The 21,202-nt window shown below is 34.7% G+C and overlaps 1 protein-coding gene across 2 annotated transcripts; it reads right to left on the bottom strand.

The window, feature by feature from the left end:
• Positions 1 to 11,923: 11,923 nt before the first annotated feature.
• Positions 11,924 to 20,815, bottom strand: bloc1s2 (biogenesis of lysosomal organelles complex-1, subunit 2). Of its 2 annotated transcripts, none has more exon segments than NM_001033101.2 (5): positions 11,924 to 12,412; positions 14,588 to 14,692; positions 15,754 to 15,873; positions 15,972 to 16,088; positions 20,632 to 20,815. In NM_001033101.2, coding segments are annotated over 5 exon segments (534 nt in total). In that variant the 5' UTR covers positions 20,792 to 20,815; the 3' UTR covers positions 11,924 to 12,380.
• Positions 20,816 to 21,202: the final 387 nt, after the last annotated feature.

The raw sequence follows: 21,202 nt of genomic DNA, 5'->3' as shown, positions 1-21,202 counted from the left end.
ATTGCTGTGTCAGAATCCTTGCTTGTAAAATACAGCCATACTTTAGAGCGCGTTGTTTAAGCACAGGGTCTGCTGTCACAGGGTCTGCTGTACTGCACGCATTGTGTGTGTGTGTGTGTGTGTGTGTGTGTGTGTGTGTGTGTATGTCAACTTAGAATCCAACATGGAAATCATTTTTGTTATTGGCATTGATTGTTTCAAAATTCAAATGGCATTTAATCAACTCAAGCTCATTTTGGAAACGTAGCCCCGCGGACGTTTCCGGAGCCCGTGATTTACGTGGCCGGAGGTACGTACGGACGCGTTAAGTTTTTTTAAAGTGAACGCTGCGGGGCGGTGTGGCGCTGCTCCGCCCCTCCTCTTCACGCTCGGCCGACGGCTCGCCTCCAAGTGGAGGGCTTTCCCGATGCAACCAGTTTGTCCGCTTAGCTCACAGCATTGCGTCGGCGGAGCCGAAGCCCCGGAGGAGGAGGAGGAGCCGGCCGCGAGGACGACGACCGGGATCGAGTCCGGGGAAAAGCGGTTCCCAAAATCAGGTAAGACGAAAAACAGAATCCGAAAAATAAGGGCGAGAACGCGGCGGGATCCGACAACTTGGTCGAAATCGAAGACGAGGGCTTTTGCTTTTTTTTTTCTGGATGGCTTTTGCGAACCGTCGCTCGGGTTTAGGGAAGGAGGAGGAGGAGGAGGAAGAGGAGGGCGGCCAAGTCGGCCAATCTGGCGGCTTTTCGCGCGAGAACGGCGCGGGCGCGATCGGCGCGCGCTCCCAAGAGGCGCCCGAGACGCGAAAAAGCACGCACAGCGACCTCTCACGGATCCGCGAAAACAAAAGCCGCTCTAATACGTTCCTCCCGGGACGTATCTCGCGGTCCGCAGAAACGTCCACGGGGCTATGTTTCCACAATGAGCCCGGGTTGCATTTAATGCCTGTGCTTTTATTTCTGGAATAAATACGGCGTTTTGGGATTAATCATGATTAATTATGATTGATTACATTTTGTGATTACTCATGATTTGTAACAAAAAAAAGTGTGATTAATTACATACATTTTTTTAACCATTTGACAGCCCTAATTTTTATTTACAATGTTTTGATGTTGCTATGTAATTCTGATTGAAAATAAAAAGATTTCTGCCATCTTGTTCTCTTTTGCAGCTTGTCTAAAATGTAAACAAGCTCTTCATTGTTGTACCGAACACAAATTAATGTAAATCTTGAAATAATTTGATGTGAATTATGGACTTACTGTAAAACATTTGGGTTTGGGGTGACATTTTATAGGCTTTAACATTTTAAATAAGTTATATGCACCCCAATTTTGGGTACAATTTGGAAAAAAACAGAGAGTTTTTGAGTTCGTCTTTGCAGGAAAAAAATATCTTGCCAAAAATACATTTTTTTCAGTGGTTTTCATCCTTCAGTCTAACTGTTTACTTTGCTGGATAATAATAGTAATGACATAATAATGACAAAAAAAAAAAACACGTTAAACACAATTTCCCAATGATTGTGCACAAAAGTATCCAATTATTAATGATTAAAAGTAAATAAATACATCGACATCCCTAGATATAATATGTGTTTCTTAAAGCATTGGCCCTATAAAATATCCGAAACCCAGAGTTGGCAGTAATTCAAAGTGCGTGGTGAAGCGAAGCAGGTTTGCAGACTTAAAAGCCCCGAAGGCATCTAGAACATTAGCACCACTCAACACTAATTACCCACTGGAACAGCAGCTCATAATTAGCCTTGTCAAAAAATGTGATTAAGCCCAAAATCCACATCCATACAAATGGCTGTATCCCTGACCTCTGCTGCTCTGCCCGCGATTTGCCCTGCAATGTTAAAACTATTTAAGAGGGTGTAGCGCCCAGTCCAGCCAGCAAACACAACAACTCAAAACATGACCGCAATTGTAGATATTTGCCAGATGTTTGTGAACTAAGTGCTGTTTTAGAAATTAAGCATGTTTTACATAAGGACTGGAGAAACAGGACTGGAGACATTGTGGGTTAAGGAACTAACCAATGACCATCTATCATCACTGAAGTCTACTAATAGCGGCTGAAGGGCCTGTACATTTGAGGAAGTGTTGACTAATGAGTCATTGTGTCCAGTTACTTTTCCTTCACTTTCAAGTGAGAGTTCTAAGCAACATTCCCGGATCTAATTACAGTAAACATAACAAACTCGCAGCATATAGCATTAGATGTCTCTAAGGCGATTATACTTAGACACAAACATTTCCACAGACCCCTCTGTCACACACTTCCAGTAATCTGATCTCTAAGGTATAGATGAGTAACTGCAGACTAAATTCTGCAGAAGTGAACTGAAAGTGTGGCCAATTAATTTCTAGGGTGAAATAAAAACTCACTCTACTTACTATACGTTCCAAACTTCTACAATTCGTTCTTTGGGTGCATGAATCCATGTCAGAAAGTCTGAATATATATTTACAGTTGAGCTCAGAATGATTAGGTTAACTGGGCAGGTTAGGGTAATTAGGCAAGTTATTGTATGATGGTTTGTTCTGTAGGCTATCAGGGGGGGTTACACGTAAAAATGGTGTTTAAAAAAATAAAAACTGCTTTTATTCTAGCCAGAACAAAACAAATACTACTTTCTCTAGAAAAAAAAAACAATTTTATCAGACGTACTGTGAAAATTGTTCTGTTAAACATCTTTTGGAAAAAAAATAAATAAATCAAAGGGGGGCTAATAATTGTGACTTCAACTGTATGTATGTATGTATATATGTATGTATATATATATATATATATATATATATATATATATATATATATATATATATATATGTATATGTGTGTGTGTGTGTGTGTGTGTGTGTGTGTGTGTGTGTGTGTGTGTGTGTGTGTATAATATATTTATATGGCTCCAAAATACTGGCAGTGTTTTTGTAGTTTGTAAATGGTATATCATCATTAACGGTTCTATAATAGTTCATAGTATAGCATGTGGAAAATTCACAAAAATTCTCACACATTTGTACCAGCAAATAATCAAGACTACTTTATTTTATTGTAATCTTAACTGCATTAAGGCTGCAGAACTGTGTCGAATTTGTTTCTTTTATGGTATTTCATGTTTTCTGACACTCCAAACACACATCTGAATCAGTTCATTTCTGTTTCTGTGCATATAATGTACAATGACCACGACAGTCAAATCAATCAAACTGATTGAGCGAAATTTGTAATTACTTTGGATTCTTACTTTATACGACTGAAATAAAATACAATAGATCAGAAAAATAGAAAATAATGTTTTTCACTTCATATTTTGTTGAAAAAAAAACTCCTTTTAACGAATTTCGTTTGATGTAATTTGTATCTTCATTTTAATGTATTTTTTGTTCGTCTGTTATCTACAAATTAAACAAAAAGAGTGACGTCCCAGCAGGCACAGGATGTCAACATGACGTCAGATTGACATTGTACCCCAACATCATGGGACGTTGCATTTTGTTTGGAAATAAAAATTGGGTTGACGTCAGAACCCAACATCAGGCTGAAATCAAAGTCCAACGTTGAATATGTACTGCATTTTGGTTATTTTCACAACCTAAAAACAACAAAATATTAATGTTACAGCTTGACATTGTGTGGACGTTATCAATATGAGGTCTATCAGATGTTGGATTTTGGATGCCAAACCTGACGAATAAATGTCAGTATTTGACGTTAATATGACGCTGGTTTAAGATGTTGGCTCCACATTGGATTTTGGTCACTTTCTAACACAACCTAAAATCAACTAAATATCAACATCATGTTGTTTTTGGAGGTTTGAATAACATTGTGACCTAAATCTAACCTAATATTAACATCCTAAATGTTGTGTGTCTGCTGGGGTGTGTTAAAAACTGTGAGAAAAAAGGGAAAAAAAAACATGTTTGCTATTTGTTCAAACTAAAATGAGTTGAAGCAACACAATTTTTGAGTTTTCTCTCATTCACAATGAATAGTTCTCCTTTCAAATAATGTTACAAAGAGTTTAGCTTAAAGTAATACAAACCTCTTTTGACTCTAAATTAAAATGTAAAGCTCTTTTAAAGCAAAGCAGTGCCTGCTTGTGGAAAAACAAATCATGTGGCCATAGAAACATCAGCACCAGGCAAGAAGATAATAAATAAAAGTACTTCTATTCTGTGTGATGTGTAACAGTGAGTGAAGGACAGCTTACCGTTTCTTTCAAAGATAACAAAAACCTGATATCAGTGAGAAAAGACAGTCTTGATTATTGGCTCGGTGTCTGTGTTTATGTGTCAGATATGTTTAAGTTAAAAAGAGTAAATCTACCAGTGGAGGGATAATATCTTTCTAGGTTAAAATAACAGGGTGAGGTGTAAACAGGCAAGTGTATATGCAGCCTGCTGTGAATGTGTTTGTGGTTAAAATCAAACATAAAAAGTGGGGGAAATCTGGGTTCGCCTTTAAAAAGTTTTACATTTATCAAAGGACTGGTGTGATGTTGTATCGTGTATCCATAAGCAGTCTACAGCAAAACCTTTGCTAGTTATCAAATGAATAAAAAATGAACGCAGCAATGGTTATGGAGTGTTACACATGTCTATAAAGTGCATGACACGACCTCATGCTGATTATTTTGGTATCTTGACATTAGAGCTTGAACATTGGATACATCTGCCACTATCAGAGTAGATGAGCACCTCGCCATACATGGTTATAAATCTATCAGTGTGGCTTACAGTCAAATTCAGGTGAAAGGTTGAGGCTGACTATGTGTGGGCTTAGTCTGCCCTCTGGTGGATGTGTAAAAGTTTGAAGCCTCTCATTTGTATAGTTAAAAAGTATATGTTTGTATTAATACAAATAAAAAAATCTAAACACAAATCTTTTTTATGAACTAGTTTGGCAGCAATGTTAAGTTGTTTAGTCAGTTATTCAGCCAGTAAGGAATGCTTTCTCCCTCTCCTCTCTCACAATAGACAAAACCCCAATGAGAGTTTTTAATTGTTATTATGGGTTAATTTGTTTAATATATCTATAGAGGTGTCGATAAATATCATACTAATACAGCATCATTTGTTGGTTGTTTTTGTTAAATCTTATGTTGTTAAAATAGATTTTCATTAAGTAAAAATTATCATAAAACTAAAAACAATAAAGGTATTTGTACTTGTGGAATCTTGGAAATATGGAATTTTTATGCAAGTTTTTTGATAACATGTTATTTTCTATAAATGATGTCATTGTGCAACAGATATTTGGTATCCAATTCTGTAATCACTGCTAGTAGATGTACTACACTGAGCCCAGAGGTGGAGCTGCACCAGGAGACCCACTGATCCCAGAGGTGGAGCTGCACCAGGAGGCCCAGTGAGCCTAGTGGTGGAGCTGACCCAGGAGACCCACTCAACCCAGAAGTGGAGCTGCACCAGGAGACCCACTGAATCCAGAGGTGGAGCTGCACCAGGAGACCCACTGAGCCCAGAGGTAGAGCTGCTCATAGAGAGGTTGTAGTTGCAAGCACGGTCAAGAGAGCAAAAAAATAAATAAAATAAATAAATAAATAAATGAATAAATAAATAAACAGCAGAAGGTAAGATCATTAAGCACTTTTTCATATAAAATACTATAATGGAATAATGGAAACTATTATCGAGATTTTTAAATATATTTTTCCACTATAATGTGATGTGGATCCAAAAAATTGCTAAAAGTCTGTTCATTATTTTATGAGACAATTAATTCCATTCCAAAAAATAGAATAGATAATAATTTTCACATTTCTGAACATGATAGTTTAATCACTAATTTCTAATAACTGATTTATTTCATTTTTGAAATAAATGATGGCAGTAAATAATATTTACTATATGTATTTTGCAAGATATTAATATCCAGCTTAAGGTGCAATTTAAAGACTTTACCGGGTTAATTAGGTTAACTAGGCAAGTTAGGGTAACTAGGCAAGTCATTGTATAACAATGGCTTATTCTGTAGCCAACTGAAAAATAATTATTGCTAAAAGATGCTAAAAATATTGACATAAAATGTTTATGATTACTATTATTAAAAACTTATTTTTATTCTAAATAAAAAAAACAACAACAGATAAGATATCCTTCAGAAGAAAACATAATGGAAATACAGTGAAATTTCCTTGCAATGTTGAACATCATTCCACAGAAAAAAAATAAATCCACAGAAGGGCTAATACACATTATATATATATATATATATATATATATATATATATATATATATATATATATATATATATATATATATATATATATATATATATATATATATACTAGATCTTTTTCAAGACACTTCTATACAGCTTAAAGTGACGTTTAAAGGCTTAACTAGGCAGGTGAGGGTAATTAGGCAACGATGGTTTGTTCTGTAGACTATCGAAAAAATATATATAGCTTAAAGGGGCTAATAATTTTGTCCTTTTATTTATTTTATTCAAATTTCAAACTGTTTTTATTCTAGCCAATATAAAACAAACAAATCTTTCTCCAGAAGAAAAAAATATTATTAAACAAACTGTGGAAATGTCCTTGCTCTGTTAAACATTATTTAGGAAATAACTATAAAACACACAAATAAAAATAAAAAATTCAAAAGGGAACTAATCGTTCTGAATCCAACTGTATGAGGAAAACTTTTAGCAATATGGGTAAATTATGAAAAAACATTCATTGCAATTTGTAACAATTTATTATAACATCATCCTCATCATACTTCATGTAGAACATCTCAGTTTTAGTATATCTGACATCTGAAGAGGAATACAACAGTTTCAGTTAAAACTGATTCATTTACATCAAGCAAATATTCTAATTTTGTGTAAAAGCCCTAAATAGCTATTTATGTGGATATATTTGTTAAATGTCTGTTTATTACGATATAAGGCAATTCATTGCTGTTGAAAAACTAGATTAAAATAGTACATTTTTTTCTAAAATTTAGTCAATAAAATATAAAACATTGTAGTCATACATCTTTGTCAGCCATCTTCTATTAATGATGTCATCATGGAATTCTAGGTTCTAAGCATGCTTCTACAGTTTATATAACATTATAAAAGTTGTAAATGTATTTGCTTTTTTTAATCAATCTTATGCTTCTATAAAATTTCAATAGAACATTGCAATTATTCTTAACGTGTTTGTACATATAAAATTTTAAGCAATTGCTTTAATCTGGTTTTATTTAGCAACAAGCTGTAAATTGCCTATAATAATGTAGTTACCTATGAAATGACAGGGTCAATAGATTTATACCAGGATAGGGAAACATTTCAAATTCTTTGCTTGGAAATCTGTCTAAAATTTATTCGAACAATTTGTCCTGGATATGTTCAAATCTTTCTGTTTTTAAAAGGAACAAATACCAACAAAATGAATTTTAAGAAACAATTTAATTGTCAAATGCACATGTTTTAAAGCAGTTCATAAAGTCACTGAAGATGACAGTGACAGCTTTTAATCCAAGGTTTTTGTTTTCCTCAACTGATTATAACAGTGAACTACACATACACACCAAACATTTTATACATTACAATCACTAGTACAGCAAGAAAATAAAGTATATTGGTGCATCAAAAAACTGAATGTGCCTCATTTCTAGTCAGATTATTAAAAATGTTTTCAATTCTTGACTTGGGCTCACTGGTGTAGCTGCACCAGAAGACCCACTGAGCCCAGAGGTGGAGCTGCACCAGGAGGCCCACTGAGCCCAGAGATGGAGCTGCACCAGGAGAACCACTGAGCCCAGTAGTGGAGCTACACCAGGAGACCATTGGGCTCAGAGATGGAGCTGCACATAAAGAGCAATTGCAGTTGCAAACACAGCAATACTCTTGAATTACTGTCTGAAGTTCTTTTCTGCATGAAACAAGAAACACAATATCTGGATTTTAAAAATATTTTAGTACTTTAATGTGATGGTAAAATATAAGTCAAATTTATTTTTTATCAAATTCTGTTTTATTTAAAAATTATTTAACTGTCCGCATATCTTGGCAGCATGCAACAAAGGGGTACAATGAGACATTAAGCCACAGCTGACAATATGGAATTTTGGGTTCTTAATAACATGATGCTATTTATATGAGCTCAGTTATTGAACAATTATATTACAATATAGCTACAATCAAACAAAAAACATGAAAGCACTAAATGGATATCCATGTTGATATATTTGCTAAAATGTCTGTTTATTACGATATAAGACAATTCATTACATTGTTGAAAAATAGAATAGATATACTAACAGGTTGCAGAATTAAACTTGTAATTCAGTTTGACTCCACAGTTCTCTTATATCCACATATATTGACTGTTGTTTTGGTGAATATAAACTACATTTTACTCAATTAGTTTTATTTTACAAACATTTAGATTTTTTTTATTTTATTTTTTATTTTACTTTAAACCATCAATGCGCTATATATAGTTTAGGTAAAAATTAGCCCTCCTGTTAAACAGTATTTTTTTCCAGTTTGTTTAAATTGGATTATTTTTTCAACACATTTTTAAACATCATATATTAATTACTAATTTCTAGGAACTCATTTATTTAATCTTTATTTATATTTATTTATTTAATCTTTGCCATTATGACAGTAAGTTATATTTTACTAGACTTTTTGCAAGATACTATAGTAGTATCCAGCTTCAAGTGCAATTTACAGGCTTTACTGGGTTGATTGGGTCAACACAGCAAGTTAGGATAAATAATCAATTCATTGTATAAATGGTTTACTGGTTCTGTGGTTTGTTCTGTAGCCACTTGAAATATATATATATATATATATATATATATATATATATATATATATATATATATGTGTGTGTGTGTGTGTGTGTGTGTGTGTGTAGATTCTTAAGGGGGCTAATAATGTTGACTTTACAATGTTTTTGTTAAAGATAATGGATCTCTCTGGATTTTCTCCTGAGGAAAACATTTTATAGGAAATACAGTGAAAATAAATCCTTGCACTGTTGAACATGGGCGACGCAGTAGGTAGTGCTGTCGCCTCACAGCAAGAAGGTCGCTGAGTTGCTGGTTCGAGCCCTAGCTCAGTTGGCGTTTCTGTGTGGAGTTTGCATGTTCTCCCTGCGTTCGCGTGGGTTTCCTCCGGGTGCTATACGGTTTCCCCAACATGCCAAAAACATGCACTACAGGTGAATTGGCTAAGCTAAAATGTCCGTAGTGTATGATTGTGTGTGTGAATGAGTGTGTGTGTGTGTGTGGATGTTTCCCAGAGATGTGTTGCGGCTGGAAGGGCATCAGCTGTGTAAAAATGTGCTGGATAAGTTTGCGGTTCATTCTGCTGTGGTGACCACGGATTATTAAAGGAACTTGTTTTTAATGAACATTATTTGGGAATTATTTGAATACTTTTGACTTTAACTGTGCATACGTGTATGTGTGTGTATAAATCGTGTACATTTATATATTCAATTGATCTCGTTGCATAAAATGTCTCACAACATGCCTGAGGCTTTTAGCGCATGGCTGTCATTGTCAGCCATCTTCTAATAATGATGTCATCATGGAATTCTATATGTTCGATAAATGCTTCTACAGTATAAGTGCTATTTAACATAAAAAAAAAAATCATTCCTGTTTTTACTTTTTTGTTATTAATCTTATTCTTCAAAAAAAACTTCAATAGAACATTAAAATTATTCTTTAATGTTAAGAGTTTTTTTTTAATATAACATTCCAAACATTAGATTTTGTCTGGTTTTAATTATTATTAAGCTGTTAATTACCTATAATAATTAATTTACTTATATAATGACAGGGTGAATGTCAATGTCAATGAACAGGGGGATATTCTCAATTCTTGGCTTGGAATTGTGTCTGAAATTTATTCAAACTTTTATTCAAACTAGTTGTTCTGGATATGTCCAAAATATCTTTCTATTTCTCAAATAGAGAACCACTAACAAAAGGAATATTTAGAAAACTTTTGCCAAAATGGCAAACATTTTAAAGGAGTTCAAAACATCAGTAAAGATCACAGTGACCATTTTTAATTCAAGGTTTTTTTTTTTCCTCCACTGATTATAATAGTGAACCACATATACTACACCAGACGTTTTATATATCATAACTGAAAAAATACATAAAAAGAATAAAGTCTATTGGTGCTTCAGAAAACTGACTGTGAGCATTTATTGTCAGATATTTAACAATATTTAACTCTTGGCTTGAACTCATTGGTGGAGCTGCACCAAGAGACCAGATGAGCCCAGACATGGAGCTGCACCAGGAAGCCCACGGAGCCCAGTGGTGGAGCTGCACCAGGAGACCCTGAATGTCGAGCAATTGCAGTCGCAATCACAGCAACGCTCATTTATACATTACTGTCTGAAGAGCTTTAAAGCATGAATTATGGAACACATTATCTAGATTTTTTAAATATTTGTAGTATTTTAATATGATGCTAAAATTTAAATCCAGTAAATTATTTACAAAATACGATTTTATTCAGTTCTATGACTGTCCATATATGTAGGCATCATGCAACAAAGAAGTAAAATGGTAAAACTGCCTATTAGCAAAATGGGACAATTATGGAAAATATTCAGTGCTAATTGTAACAACTTATTATCACTACATCCTTGTTCTACTTCATTTTGACACTTCAAAGTTATAAATATGTCGACTATATCGGAAGTGAAACATAACTTAGTTTCAGTTTAAACTGATTTCTTTACAGCATGCAATAAATTCTACGTATTTTGTGTAAAAGCCATAAATAGTTATTTATCTTGACATATTTGATAAATATCCTTTTTATTATCATATGAGTCAATTCATTACATTGTTGAAAACATAGAATATATATTCTAGCAGGTTAAAATGACATTTTATTTTAAGTTGTAGTTTATAAATTATTCAATTGTAATTGTAAACTGTATCAAATATTAAATCATACTATACTGTACATAACCATTTATTTATTTTTTTTATTTTAAGCTCCGTTGACCTCCATGTATAAAATCTTTAACAATGTCTGGTGCATTTAGCATATGACTATCACTGTCAGCTATCTTCAATTAATGAAGTCATCATGCAACAAACACTTGGAATGCAAGATTGTAACCACTGCTACTATATGTACTACACTGAGCCCAGAGGTGGACCTGCACCAGGAGACCCACTAAGCCCAGCTGTGGAGGTGCACCAGGAGACCCACTGAGCCCAGAGGTAGAGCTGCCCGTAGAGTAGTTGTATTTACAAGCACAGTCTCGAAAGCAAAATAGCAGCAAGAGGTAAAGTCAATAAACACTTGTTTATGAATTACATTCTAATGCTACAGTCCCCCTAAAATAGGCCTAGCAACGCCCATGACCACTGCTACCATTTGTCCTACACTAAGCCCAGAGATGGAGCTGCACCAGGAGAACCACTGAGCCCAGAGATGGAGCTGCACCTAGAGCAGTTGCAAGCATAGTTACAATTACGTAGTTTAGCGTGGGCTGCATTCAGGGGGTCGGGGGTGGCATCTGAAAGTGCAGGCCTACGCCACTGCATTTAGGTCTACAACTTGTTTTTAACAAATAAAAGCTCCTAGTCTTGCACAATTATTTTTCTGTGAGAGCAACACTTAGATAAACATTATCCCTTACATATATACACATTACTGCAGTGGCAGGCCCAAGTACCCTCTAGTAATCCTTGCTTGTAAGAAACCGCAATTCCAAAGTGTATGCAAAGTTTTGAGCGTTTTTGAGCATACTGGGGTCAAAAAACACCTTGCATATTAATCAAAAAATCCTTAGGGGACCATTGGGGCCTTGCAGATGTGCACAAAATCCTTGATAACAGATACTGAATTTTATACAATAGTCATTGCTCTAATTTTACACTCATTTTGAGGAATATATGCTAATACAGTTTGTAATATCAGTTATTTTTATTCCAAAAATTGACGAGCTGACATTTTAGGTTTATTAATACTATTGAAAATAATTATTCAGTAATACAAATGCTTAACAAAACATTCTCTTTTTTAATCACAGGCATACGAAAAGTTCATAAGTCACAGAAAATTGAACAGAAATAATCATCTTGAACAACATAAATTAGGCCATTTTAAATACACTCTACAGGTTTTTCTGTATTCATGCTTTGTATTGTAAATGTGGATTTTGAAATCAGGAAATCTGTTCTTTACAGTCTTAACTCTTGTGAACAATAAAGGAGCATTCACTGTGTGATGTACTTAATGCTATAACTTGGAGGGTGTGACAGTGCCATAGTGATGATGGTTTGGTGATTGCTTAGTACATAAAATAGACATGATCACTAAGAGGCTTGTAAAAACATTGAGGATGAGTATGACGGAGTGATCATTTTCACCGCTTCTCCAGTTTCTTAAACTTGGCCTCTGTGAATAAACACACAAACAGAATTATTTATTTACAAAGGTCTGACATATGAAATACAGAGAAAGTATTTCCCAACCAAGCATCATATGAAAATGAGCTCACTACTTTAACAGAAGAGCATCTATTTTGGTCTAATATCGCCATCTAATGTTCATTTAATCGGTTAATCCAGCGGTTCCCAAAGTGGGTGTTGTGAGAATAAGAGCAGGTCATTGGTGATTTACAAAAATTTCATAAATATTTTTTTTAGCTACTAAAATCACTATATTTTATCCTTAACCTACAAAAGACAAAAAAAAAAGTATTTATGTTAAAAAACAACAAACTTCATGAGCTAGACTCAGTTTTATACAATTTAAAACGATACACAGAGCTCATCTCAAAGGCCAAACTTTCTAAAATGTACGCCAGTGTTTCAGATATGTGCGATAAATGTAAACTTTCACCATGTAATCTTAGTCATAGGTTTGTATTTTGTCCCAAGTTGCAAAATTATTGGATTACTTTCTTTAAATTGGTTTCTGATATTCTGAGGGTCAAGTTAGCTTAGTTTGCCCTTTAAATGCGATCTTTGGTGTTCCCTCTCAGTGTCAACCTTTAAACCGGAGACACGCTGACATTGTGGCTTTTGCATCTCTTCTCGCTAGGCGCAGTTGTCTTGGACTTCCCCACAACCCCCCTCTATTTCATTGTGGCTCAAAGATTTGGTCTTCTGGTCCCACTTTATATTAGGTGGCCTTAATTAATATGTACTTACATAGGAAATAATAGTTTGTTACAATGTACTTATTGTGTAAACACATGTATTTACTGTGTACTTATGCTTGATTAAATACATGTATGTAATTACATCTGTAATTACCTCTTGTAATTACGTTTGTAAATACACTGTTGACCATCCCTTACACCATAACCTACCCTTAAACCTACCCATGCCACCAAACCTGTCCATAACCCAACCTCTATTCCAACTTAAAAGCACCACAAGTTTTCTCAAATACATTATAAACACAGTAAGTACATTGTATTTATTTTTTTGATGTAAGTACATAGTAGTTAGGGACACTTAATATAAAGTGGGACCGGTCTTCTTTTTTAAAACTTTAGAAAATTAAATACAATATCAGAGGTAAGGGAGAACAGTTTTTTTGAAAAATGGCAACAATTTATTGCATTCTTTAATCACTTAAAGGGGTGGTCCAGAATGTAATTTTAAGGCTTGGTTGTGTTTATAAGATGCAAAGCATTGTGTGCTCATGTTTCACTTGAAGGAAACCACATTATTTTTTTCATAAATCTTACTTTCATTATATACAGCTACTCAGCTAACATAAAAATGAATGTCATATTTCCTAGTTCTCCGAAAGGCCCACACTCAAGAGGCTCTGATTGGTCATCTGTTAAAATGTGCTGTGATTGGCTCCACGTCACGCACATACAAGCACGCACTTTGTGCTGTGTAAACAGTCAACTTTATGCAAACTCTCTAAAATAAAATAAAACCTGACAAGTGTCTGTAACAAGTGCAAATAGGTTGTGGCTCCTTCAAAAGAGATCGCCATAATGTGTGCGTGTATGTGAGAACGTAACACGAGAAGCACATGTGCACGGGACCGATGTTTATTTTTCTTTCTCTCTTATTATTATTCTGTAATAAACAGTGACGCTGTAGACAGAAGAATAAAGCACAAGATGAGACCTGTGTGAGCCTTGACTAGTTTTTCTGCTGCTACACGAGTGAGGCGAGCTCTTCTATATTTTTTTTACTCAATGCAATACACGACGTGTTTCACATATATTCGGAATATGCAGGTGTAAGTAATATGAATCATCAACATATCTTTTGCGACTTCATTATCTGAGATGTGAAACACAAGGAAAAGCTGCCTAAAGACAATCAATGCAAAGTGTTCACACAGCTATAATACATATTAACTAAAGTTTAAAATACGATATCATAGTGGACCACCCCTTTAAGAGGATAAGCTCAACCCTGTAAGACTATGCGCCACAGCGCAAAGCAGATTTTTCCGTCCTTAAATTAGCAAAAGTAGATTCTGACACACTCTTAATGCTTTTGCGCCTTGCACTTTGCACATGGATAGTCAAAAAAGAGCCCTTAATATCTCTATAAAGATCCGTGGTTAATAGAAAGTGTTGCTTATTTTACTCACCCAGTTTTTTTGAATAAGTGTCTAGTTTATAAGCTGCCTGTTCCAGAGCTGTAACCTGCTCTTCGATCTGGTTAATCTGATCCAGATAAGGCTGCAAGCTGGCATCTAAGAGAAAAATGACCGAAAAGAAAAAAATATATACACTGTACACACATCTAAATAAATACCTCAAATGAAATTTGAAAAAGGAATAAATGTTTTAGGATGATCAGCATATAGCTAGCATAATCGCTTTTCAGAAATCAAATCAAACTTATAAAAATCACAAAATAAAGGTTTAGATGTAATGGTTAAGCATCTAAGCAATGAAAATGCAATACAATTTGTGCATGTTATGTGCACTGTATAATTAAATCTGAGCCATATAAATATGGCAATTATACATTTTCTTATCATTTATTCCAGGGGTCACCAACCTCAGTCCTGGAGGGCCGGTGTTCCTGCAGGGTTTAGCTCTAACTTGCCTCAACACACCTGCCTGGATGTTTCAACTATACCTAGTAAGAGCTTGATTCACTTGTTCAGGTGTGTTTAATAAGGGTTGAAGCTTAAGTCTGCAGGACACCGGCCCTCCAGGAACAAATTTGGTAATCCCTGATTTATACACAACACCCAATAACATTAACAACATTTTTATAGCAAAAATAGCAAATCTTATAGATGTTACAAATTCATTTTAGTTTTAAGTTTTTTTTAACTTGCATCAATCCCTCAAACCACTAGTTTTTATCCTGTCTTTATTTTCTTTTTATTTCTTTAAAACCTGTTTTAACACATTTGAATCTGTTTTTAATAATTTTTGTTCATGTTTTTATTGTTTATGTAAAGCATTTTGAAGTACCATTGTGTATGAAATGTGCTCTACAAATAAACTTGCCATGCCTTTTTATCCATTTGTCAGCAAGAATTTTAAATCATTTAATTAAATGTGATTAAGTGAATAAATAAATGTGTTAAGTGAATAAATAATCAAATTTAGTATGGTCACTTATTTCTTTAGTAGGGCACGTATTAGAGTATTTCCATAACATTTTGTTTTCACAAATGTTTATAAAACACTGCATTGAATGTGCTTCGTGTACTGTGTAATCAACACCAAAGAGGAACTTCTTGTATTTGACCAAAATATGTTGGATGGTTTTGCGTATTAAAACCTCACATCTCACATTTCTGATTGAGGTCTTGCAGATTTCGGCTGATGTTGATAGATATGTCCTTCATCTCCATGTACTTCAAACTGGTGAGTTTGTTCATGTTCTCCAGGAGTTTGTAGTCCTCACAGGTAGCTGAAAGAATAACAAAAATGAAACACAAAACTGCAATATCCAAATATTTTAAGTTATTCTGCTATTATTATTAATATCATTATCATCATCATCATTACCAGTGAGCTCTCCCTGCAAGAAAACCGACATTTTGTCGAACATGTCTCTGCAGAGCTCATTGATATCTGGTTCAGCGGGTTCAGTGGCTTCTTCTGCTGTCTCCACACCTCCGTCATCTACAAAAGACAGCAAACATCTTTAAAGAACCTTGACCTAGAGAACCGGTCATTTCTGAGCATTACATGTAGACTCTAGATGCTTATGGTGCTCAAAAGAGCTGTCTAGCAAGGCAGCTTGCAGTGTTTTAAAAACCTTTTTGGCATTTGTATATGGCAAGCCATTTAAAAGTTTAATTTATACAACAAACTAGTATCTATTTTTATGCTACTAGTACTAATTATTACTCATTAGACACTTTTAACTATTAAATAGACACTAATACTTAGTAATCATTATATACGATTACTGATCTATTTAATATGTATTAATACCAACTCGCTCTTTAAGATCTCAAAATTCAGGGCTTCTGGTAGTACCTAGAATAGCAAAATCAAGTAAAGGAGGTCGAGCCTTCTCTTTCATGGCTCCTACACTCTGGAATAGCCTTCCTGATAACGTCCGAGGCTCAGACACACTCTCCCAGTTCAAAACTAGATTAAAGACCTATCTGTTTAGTAAAGCATACACTCAATGCATCACCTAGCGGGTTCCACACTGGCTTCTGCATCTTGCTTATACACTATGAACAGCAGCTACGCTAATTATTCTCTTTATTCTCTATTTTCACCTGGGGATACTCATCCTGAGGTCCTCAAATTAGGCGGAGTCACTGATTGGATCCAAGACCAGATCCAAGACCAGATCCAAGATGATCCCAAGGATTCCATATCCGGGACCAGGCCATATCCTGAGCTTCTGCTGCGCTGATGGTCGTGGGTAGTGGAGAACATGTGTCTGATTCCAGCGACGCTCCAGGGACAGACGAGTCTTCATTGAGGCCATCTTCCAGCATAAACCACGGCGAATGAAGTTCTGCACAAGACTTTTGGCCAGCGGAGAAATTAAAATGGTCGTGCCCAACTGAGTCTGGTTCTCTCAAGGTTTTTTTTCTTCACTCCCATCAGGTGAAGTTTTTTTTCCCTCTTCGCTGTCGCCACTGCCTCGCATGGTTCAGGATTGGTAGAGCTACGCATCGATGAATTTGCTCTTCAGTGTTTGAACTCTCAGTAATGATTAAATCACACTGAACTGAGCTAAACTGAACTGAACTGAACTTAAACACTAAAACCTGAACTACACTGTTACAGTTACTGAACCACACTGTTCCAGTTACTATGACCATTTATGTGAAGCTGCTTTGACACAATCTACATTGTAAAAGCGCTATACAAATAAAGCTGAATTGAATTGAATTGAATTAATGCCACATTAATGTTTGTACTTACTTATTTGATACTGGGATTTATTTCTCACAATAGGGGCTAGTTAATCCTAGATGTCAAAATAAAATAAATAAAAAAATAAATAAAAAGCAGTTTTAGCTAGTATGTATTCCAGTTGTGATTGGACCATAGTTTTATGGTCCAATCCCAAATCATCCATTGTTGATGTCATTCATAGACTTTTGCTTAAGTATTCCAATAGTGACTAGTAATGTACTAGTAAGCATTCATTAAAAGAAACATATGACGTTCCTACAAAAAAAAAAAAACATTATGTTGTGTATTTGGTGCATTTGTATATTGTTATATTAAGTTAAAGTTTACAAAAGTTTTTTCCCATAGACCGTACATTATTGTTGTTTGTCTCTGCTCCATCCAAGAGAAATTATGAATGGGAGTGAAGCAATGTAACTGTGCAGGTAGGTCATGTAAGTAATGTGATAATGACAAATGGCAGACGTATTAGATCCAATTCCATTCATACGACTCACATTCATACTATATAGAAAGTACTTTTCTAACAGTTGTGTAGTTAACTCAAATGTAGTGCCTTCACTCTCAGAAGAAATGGTGCAATGCAAATAATTTATGTTTTAATATGGAAATTTTTCATAAAATCACTTTACCTTTATAGTCTTATTTATTTTCATAGGTGTTGTAATAAAGTAGTTGTCCAACACTATTGTACCTTTTATATGAGAGCAATTGTGTACCTTCATTTTAGTTGTACCATAAAAGAAAAAAGAACAGGATCATAAGAGGTCTTTTCTGTACCATATAAGGTACAACTTTTACAAAAAAAAAAAAAAAAAAGGAACATTATTTGTACAACAGTGTACCTTTTTTCTGAGGGTGTACTTTAGTATGCAATTTTGGACGCAGCTTCATTGTATTAAACTTGCGGTGTGCTTTGATTGGCTAGCCATCAAGTGCATTGTGATTGGCCAAACACGTCGGGTGTTTGACAAAAAAAAAAAGGTTACCTTATACTACCTACTACCTTATAAATTCACGTCTGCTTCTGATCCAGAAAATGTAGATGCCAAGCACCTTTGCTTTAATCAGCTTTATCAGCATGACCTAAGCATTATGTAAGAAGGTTTTATTTTACAAAATGAGCAATATTATCTTTGTAATCGTAGAAACAACAGTTATGTTACTGTTCAGATCTGCCATTTTATTGATCGTACATAAATAATGTACCTTTCACAAATGGAATAAACACTAGTCAAAATTGAACACTTAATATCTGAATAACAGACGACCATAGAAGCCACTGGCACAAATGTGACATGATGATTCTGTTGTTACTAGTAATAGTCACTAATGAAATAAGTACTAGTAATTAATAAAGAACTACTGATTAATTAACTAGTTTCTAATAAGTACAAAGTGTCTAATCAATGAATGTCTGATAAACTAATATATCTAATAAATAAGTAGTATCTAATAAGTAGTATCTAGAAAACATGTATTAATAACTTTAAAATGGTAATTACGTGGGCGACACAGTGGCTCAGTGGTTAGCACTGTTGCCTCACAGTAAGAATGTCGCTGGTTTGAATCCCAGCTGGGTTAGTTGCCATTTCTGTGTGGAGTTTGTATGTTCTCCCTGAGTTTCCCCCACAGTCCAAAGACATGCGGTATAGGTGAATTAAATATTGGCTGTAGTGTATGAGTGTGAATGAGTGCGTATGGATGTTTGCCAGTCCTGGGTTGGTTAAAACATATGCTAAGTTGAAGGAAAATTAATGTTAATTACAAGGTAATGACCTTCAAAAGGCACCTCCAATAATAATACAACCTCTGCCTTTTGACAAAAAATTAGGCAGGTAGTCATGTCTAGGCCCACACGGAATCTGCGCGTGCAGAATTCCACAGATTTTTAGCCCATCATTAGTTCTGTTTATTTACTCGAGTAACTGTGTGTAAATCTATATATATTCAGGTTTTTATTAATTAGTCATATTATTGAGTAATGTAAAAATGTTTGTCTAATTTATGTACAATGCAATTTGTAAAATAATATTTTCTGTTTTTTAGTAGATATATTTTATCAGAGACTTGCACTTGCTTTGTTTATCAAATCAAGTGAATCTAATAAGATTTTTATTTTAAACATTAAATAAAAGTTAATATATATATATATATATATATATATATATATATATATATATATATATATATATATATATATATATATATATATATATAWTTTTTTTTTTTTTTTTTTTTTAATTTCATTTTTTTATTTTACATATTAAGGTTTTAGTTATGATACTCCAAAATTATTCCGCAGAGATCAGTAGATTTTTTTTACCAAAATTTTCAGCAGAAATAGCAAAAAACGTTCCCAGATTCCGTCTGGCCCTAGTCATGGCTACCTAGAGACCACAAGTGATGCTCAAGCACTGGTCACGTATTTAATTACGTTTAAAGGTAGCCTTTTTAAATGATGTCTTCACGGCCCTTTCTGAGCCCTGCTGCACTCCACCAATTATTAAAATCCAGCATGACAGAATAACACCTCAGCCTCATTTTGAGACAGGAAAAACATGATTATTTGAGTACTAGTCATCTAATAAATACTAATACTTGATGGTAAAATTACTAAAATAAAATATTAGTAGCATAATGGGTGGCACGGTGGCTAGCACTGTTGCCTCACCACAAGAAGGTTGCTGGATTGAGTCCCGGCTTGGTCAGTTAACATTTCTGTGTGGAGTTTGCATGTTCTCTCTCTGTTCATGCGAGTTTGCTCCCGTTTCCCTAACAGTGGTGAATTAAATATTGGCTGTAGTGGTTGTAATGGTTCATTCCATTGTGCTGAGTCCTGATAAATAAAGGGACTTAGCCGAAGGAAAATGAATGAACGAATAGTAGCATGTTACTAGAGCTGTCACTTCACAGCAAGAAGATCGAAAGTCCCGGCGCTTACATCCACTGCATAAAAAACATAACCACAATTGGCAGTTCATTTCGCTGTGGCAGGCCCCGATAAAAGCAGGAAATAAGCTTGAGTGAACTGTAGCATGAAAATACTTGCAGGCTGTGTTTCATTGATTAACTGTTAAAACGGCTTGCCATATACAAATATTTAAAGTCAATACACGAAATGCGTCTTTCAAGAACAGAATAACAGAAATATATCCAGAAACAAGTTGCATTAGTTAAAAACACAACATTATCGACAGCAGCAACGTAAAGAGAATCACTGCAGAACTTAACATGCACAGTGACTAGCACACAAACAGTGTTGTTTACAATTGCAGCTCACTGTTATTACTGGGTCTTTTGGGTTTCTGGTTCTCTGTCGTGTCGCTGGTGGTCGCCTCTCTGCTGTTCTCGGGCTCGGCTGTGAGGTTGAGCTCTGTCGGGGGAGCCGGTGCTTTACTGATGCTGTCCATCGCCGCGGCCTCATCCCCCGTAGCGGCCATTTTCACATCACATGAGCAGGACCGGTTTCACGTGATTCCTCGGTTCCGTATTTTTATTTTTATTCTCTTGTGCAGTGAAACGAAAGGGACTATTTTAGAACCAAACAGATTTATGTATGATGTGTCAAGAAGGTGAAAAGTATATTAATATTTTAATTTAAATAGTCATATTAGTTGATACCACTTTTTTTGTGTATTTTTTCCTTGCATGCATCTAATAAATTTATTAAATAAATTTGAAAACAAAATGTGGGCCATTGATTGATATAATTTATTAACTGTATATCAAGATACACATGTTTTATACAGAGATAGGTGGGGCTGTGTCAACTCTGCCAGTTGAAAAAAAAACTGAAGTCAGCAACAATGAGCTACTATTACATGCATTTCCGGTCAAAAGCTTTTCAAAAT

Source organism: Danio rerio, chromosome 20 (assembly GCF_049306965.1).
Source record: "Danio rerio strain Tuebingen ecotype United States chromosome 20, GRCz12tu, whole genome shotgun sequence".
NCBI classification, from domain to species: Eukaryota; Metazoa; Chordata; class Actinopteri; order Cypriniformes; family Danionidae; genus Danio; species Danio rerio.
The sequence above is the reverse complement of the archived record's forward strand: the minus strand, read 5'-3'. Positions and strand labels throughout refer to the sequence as shown.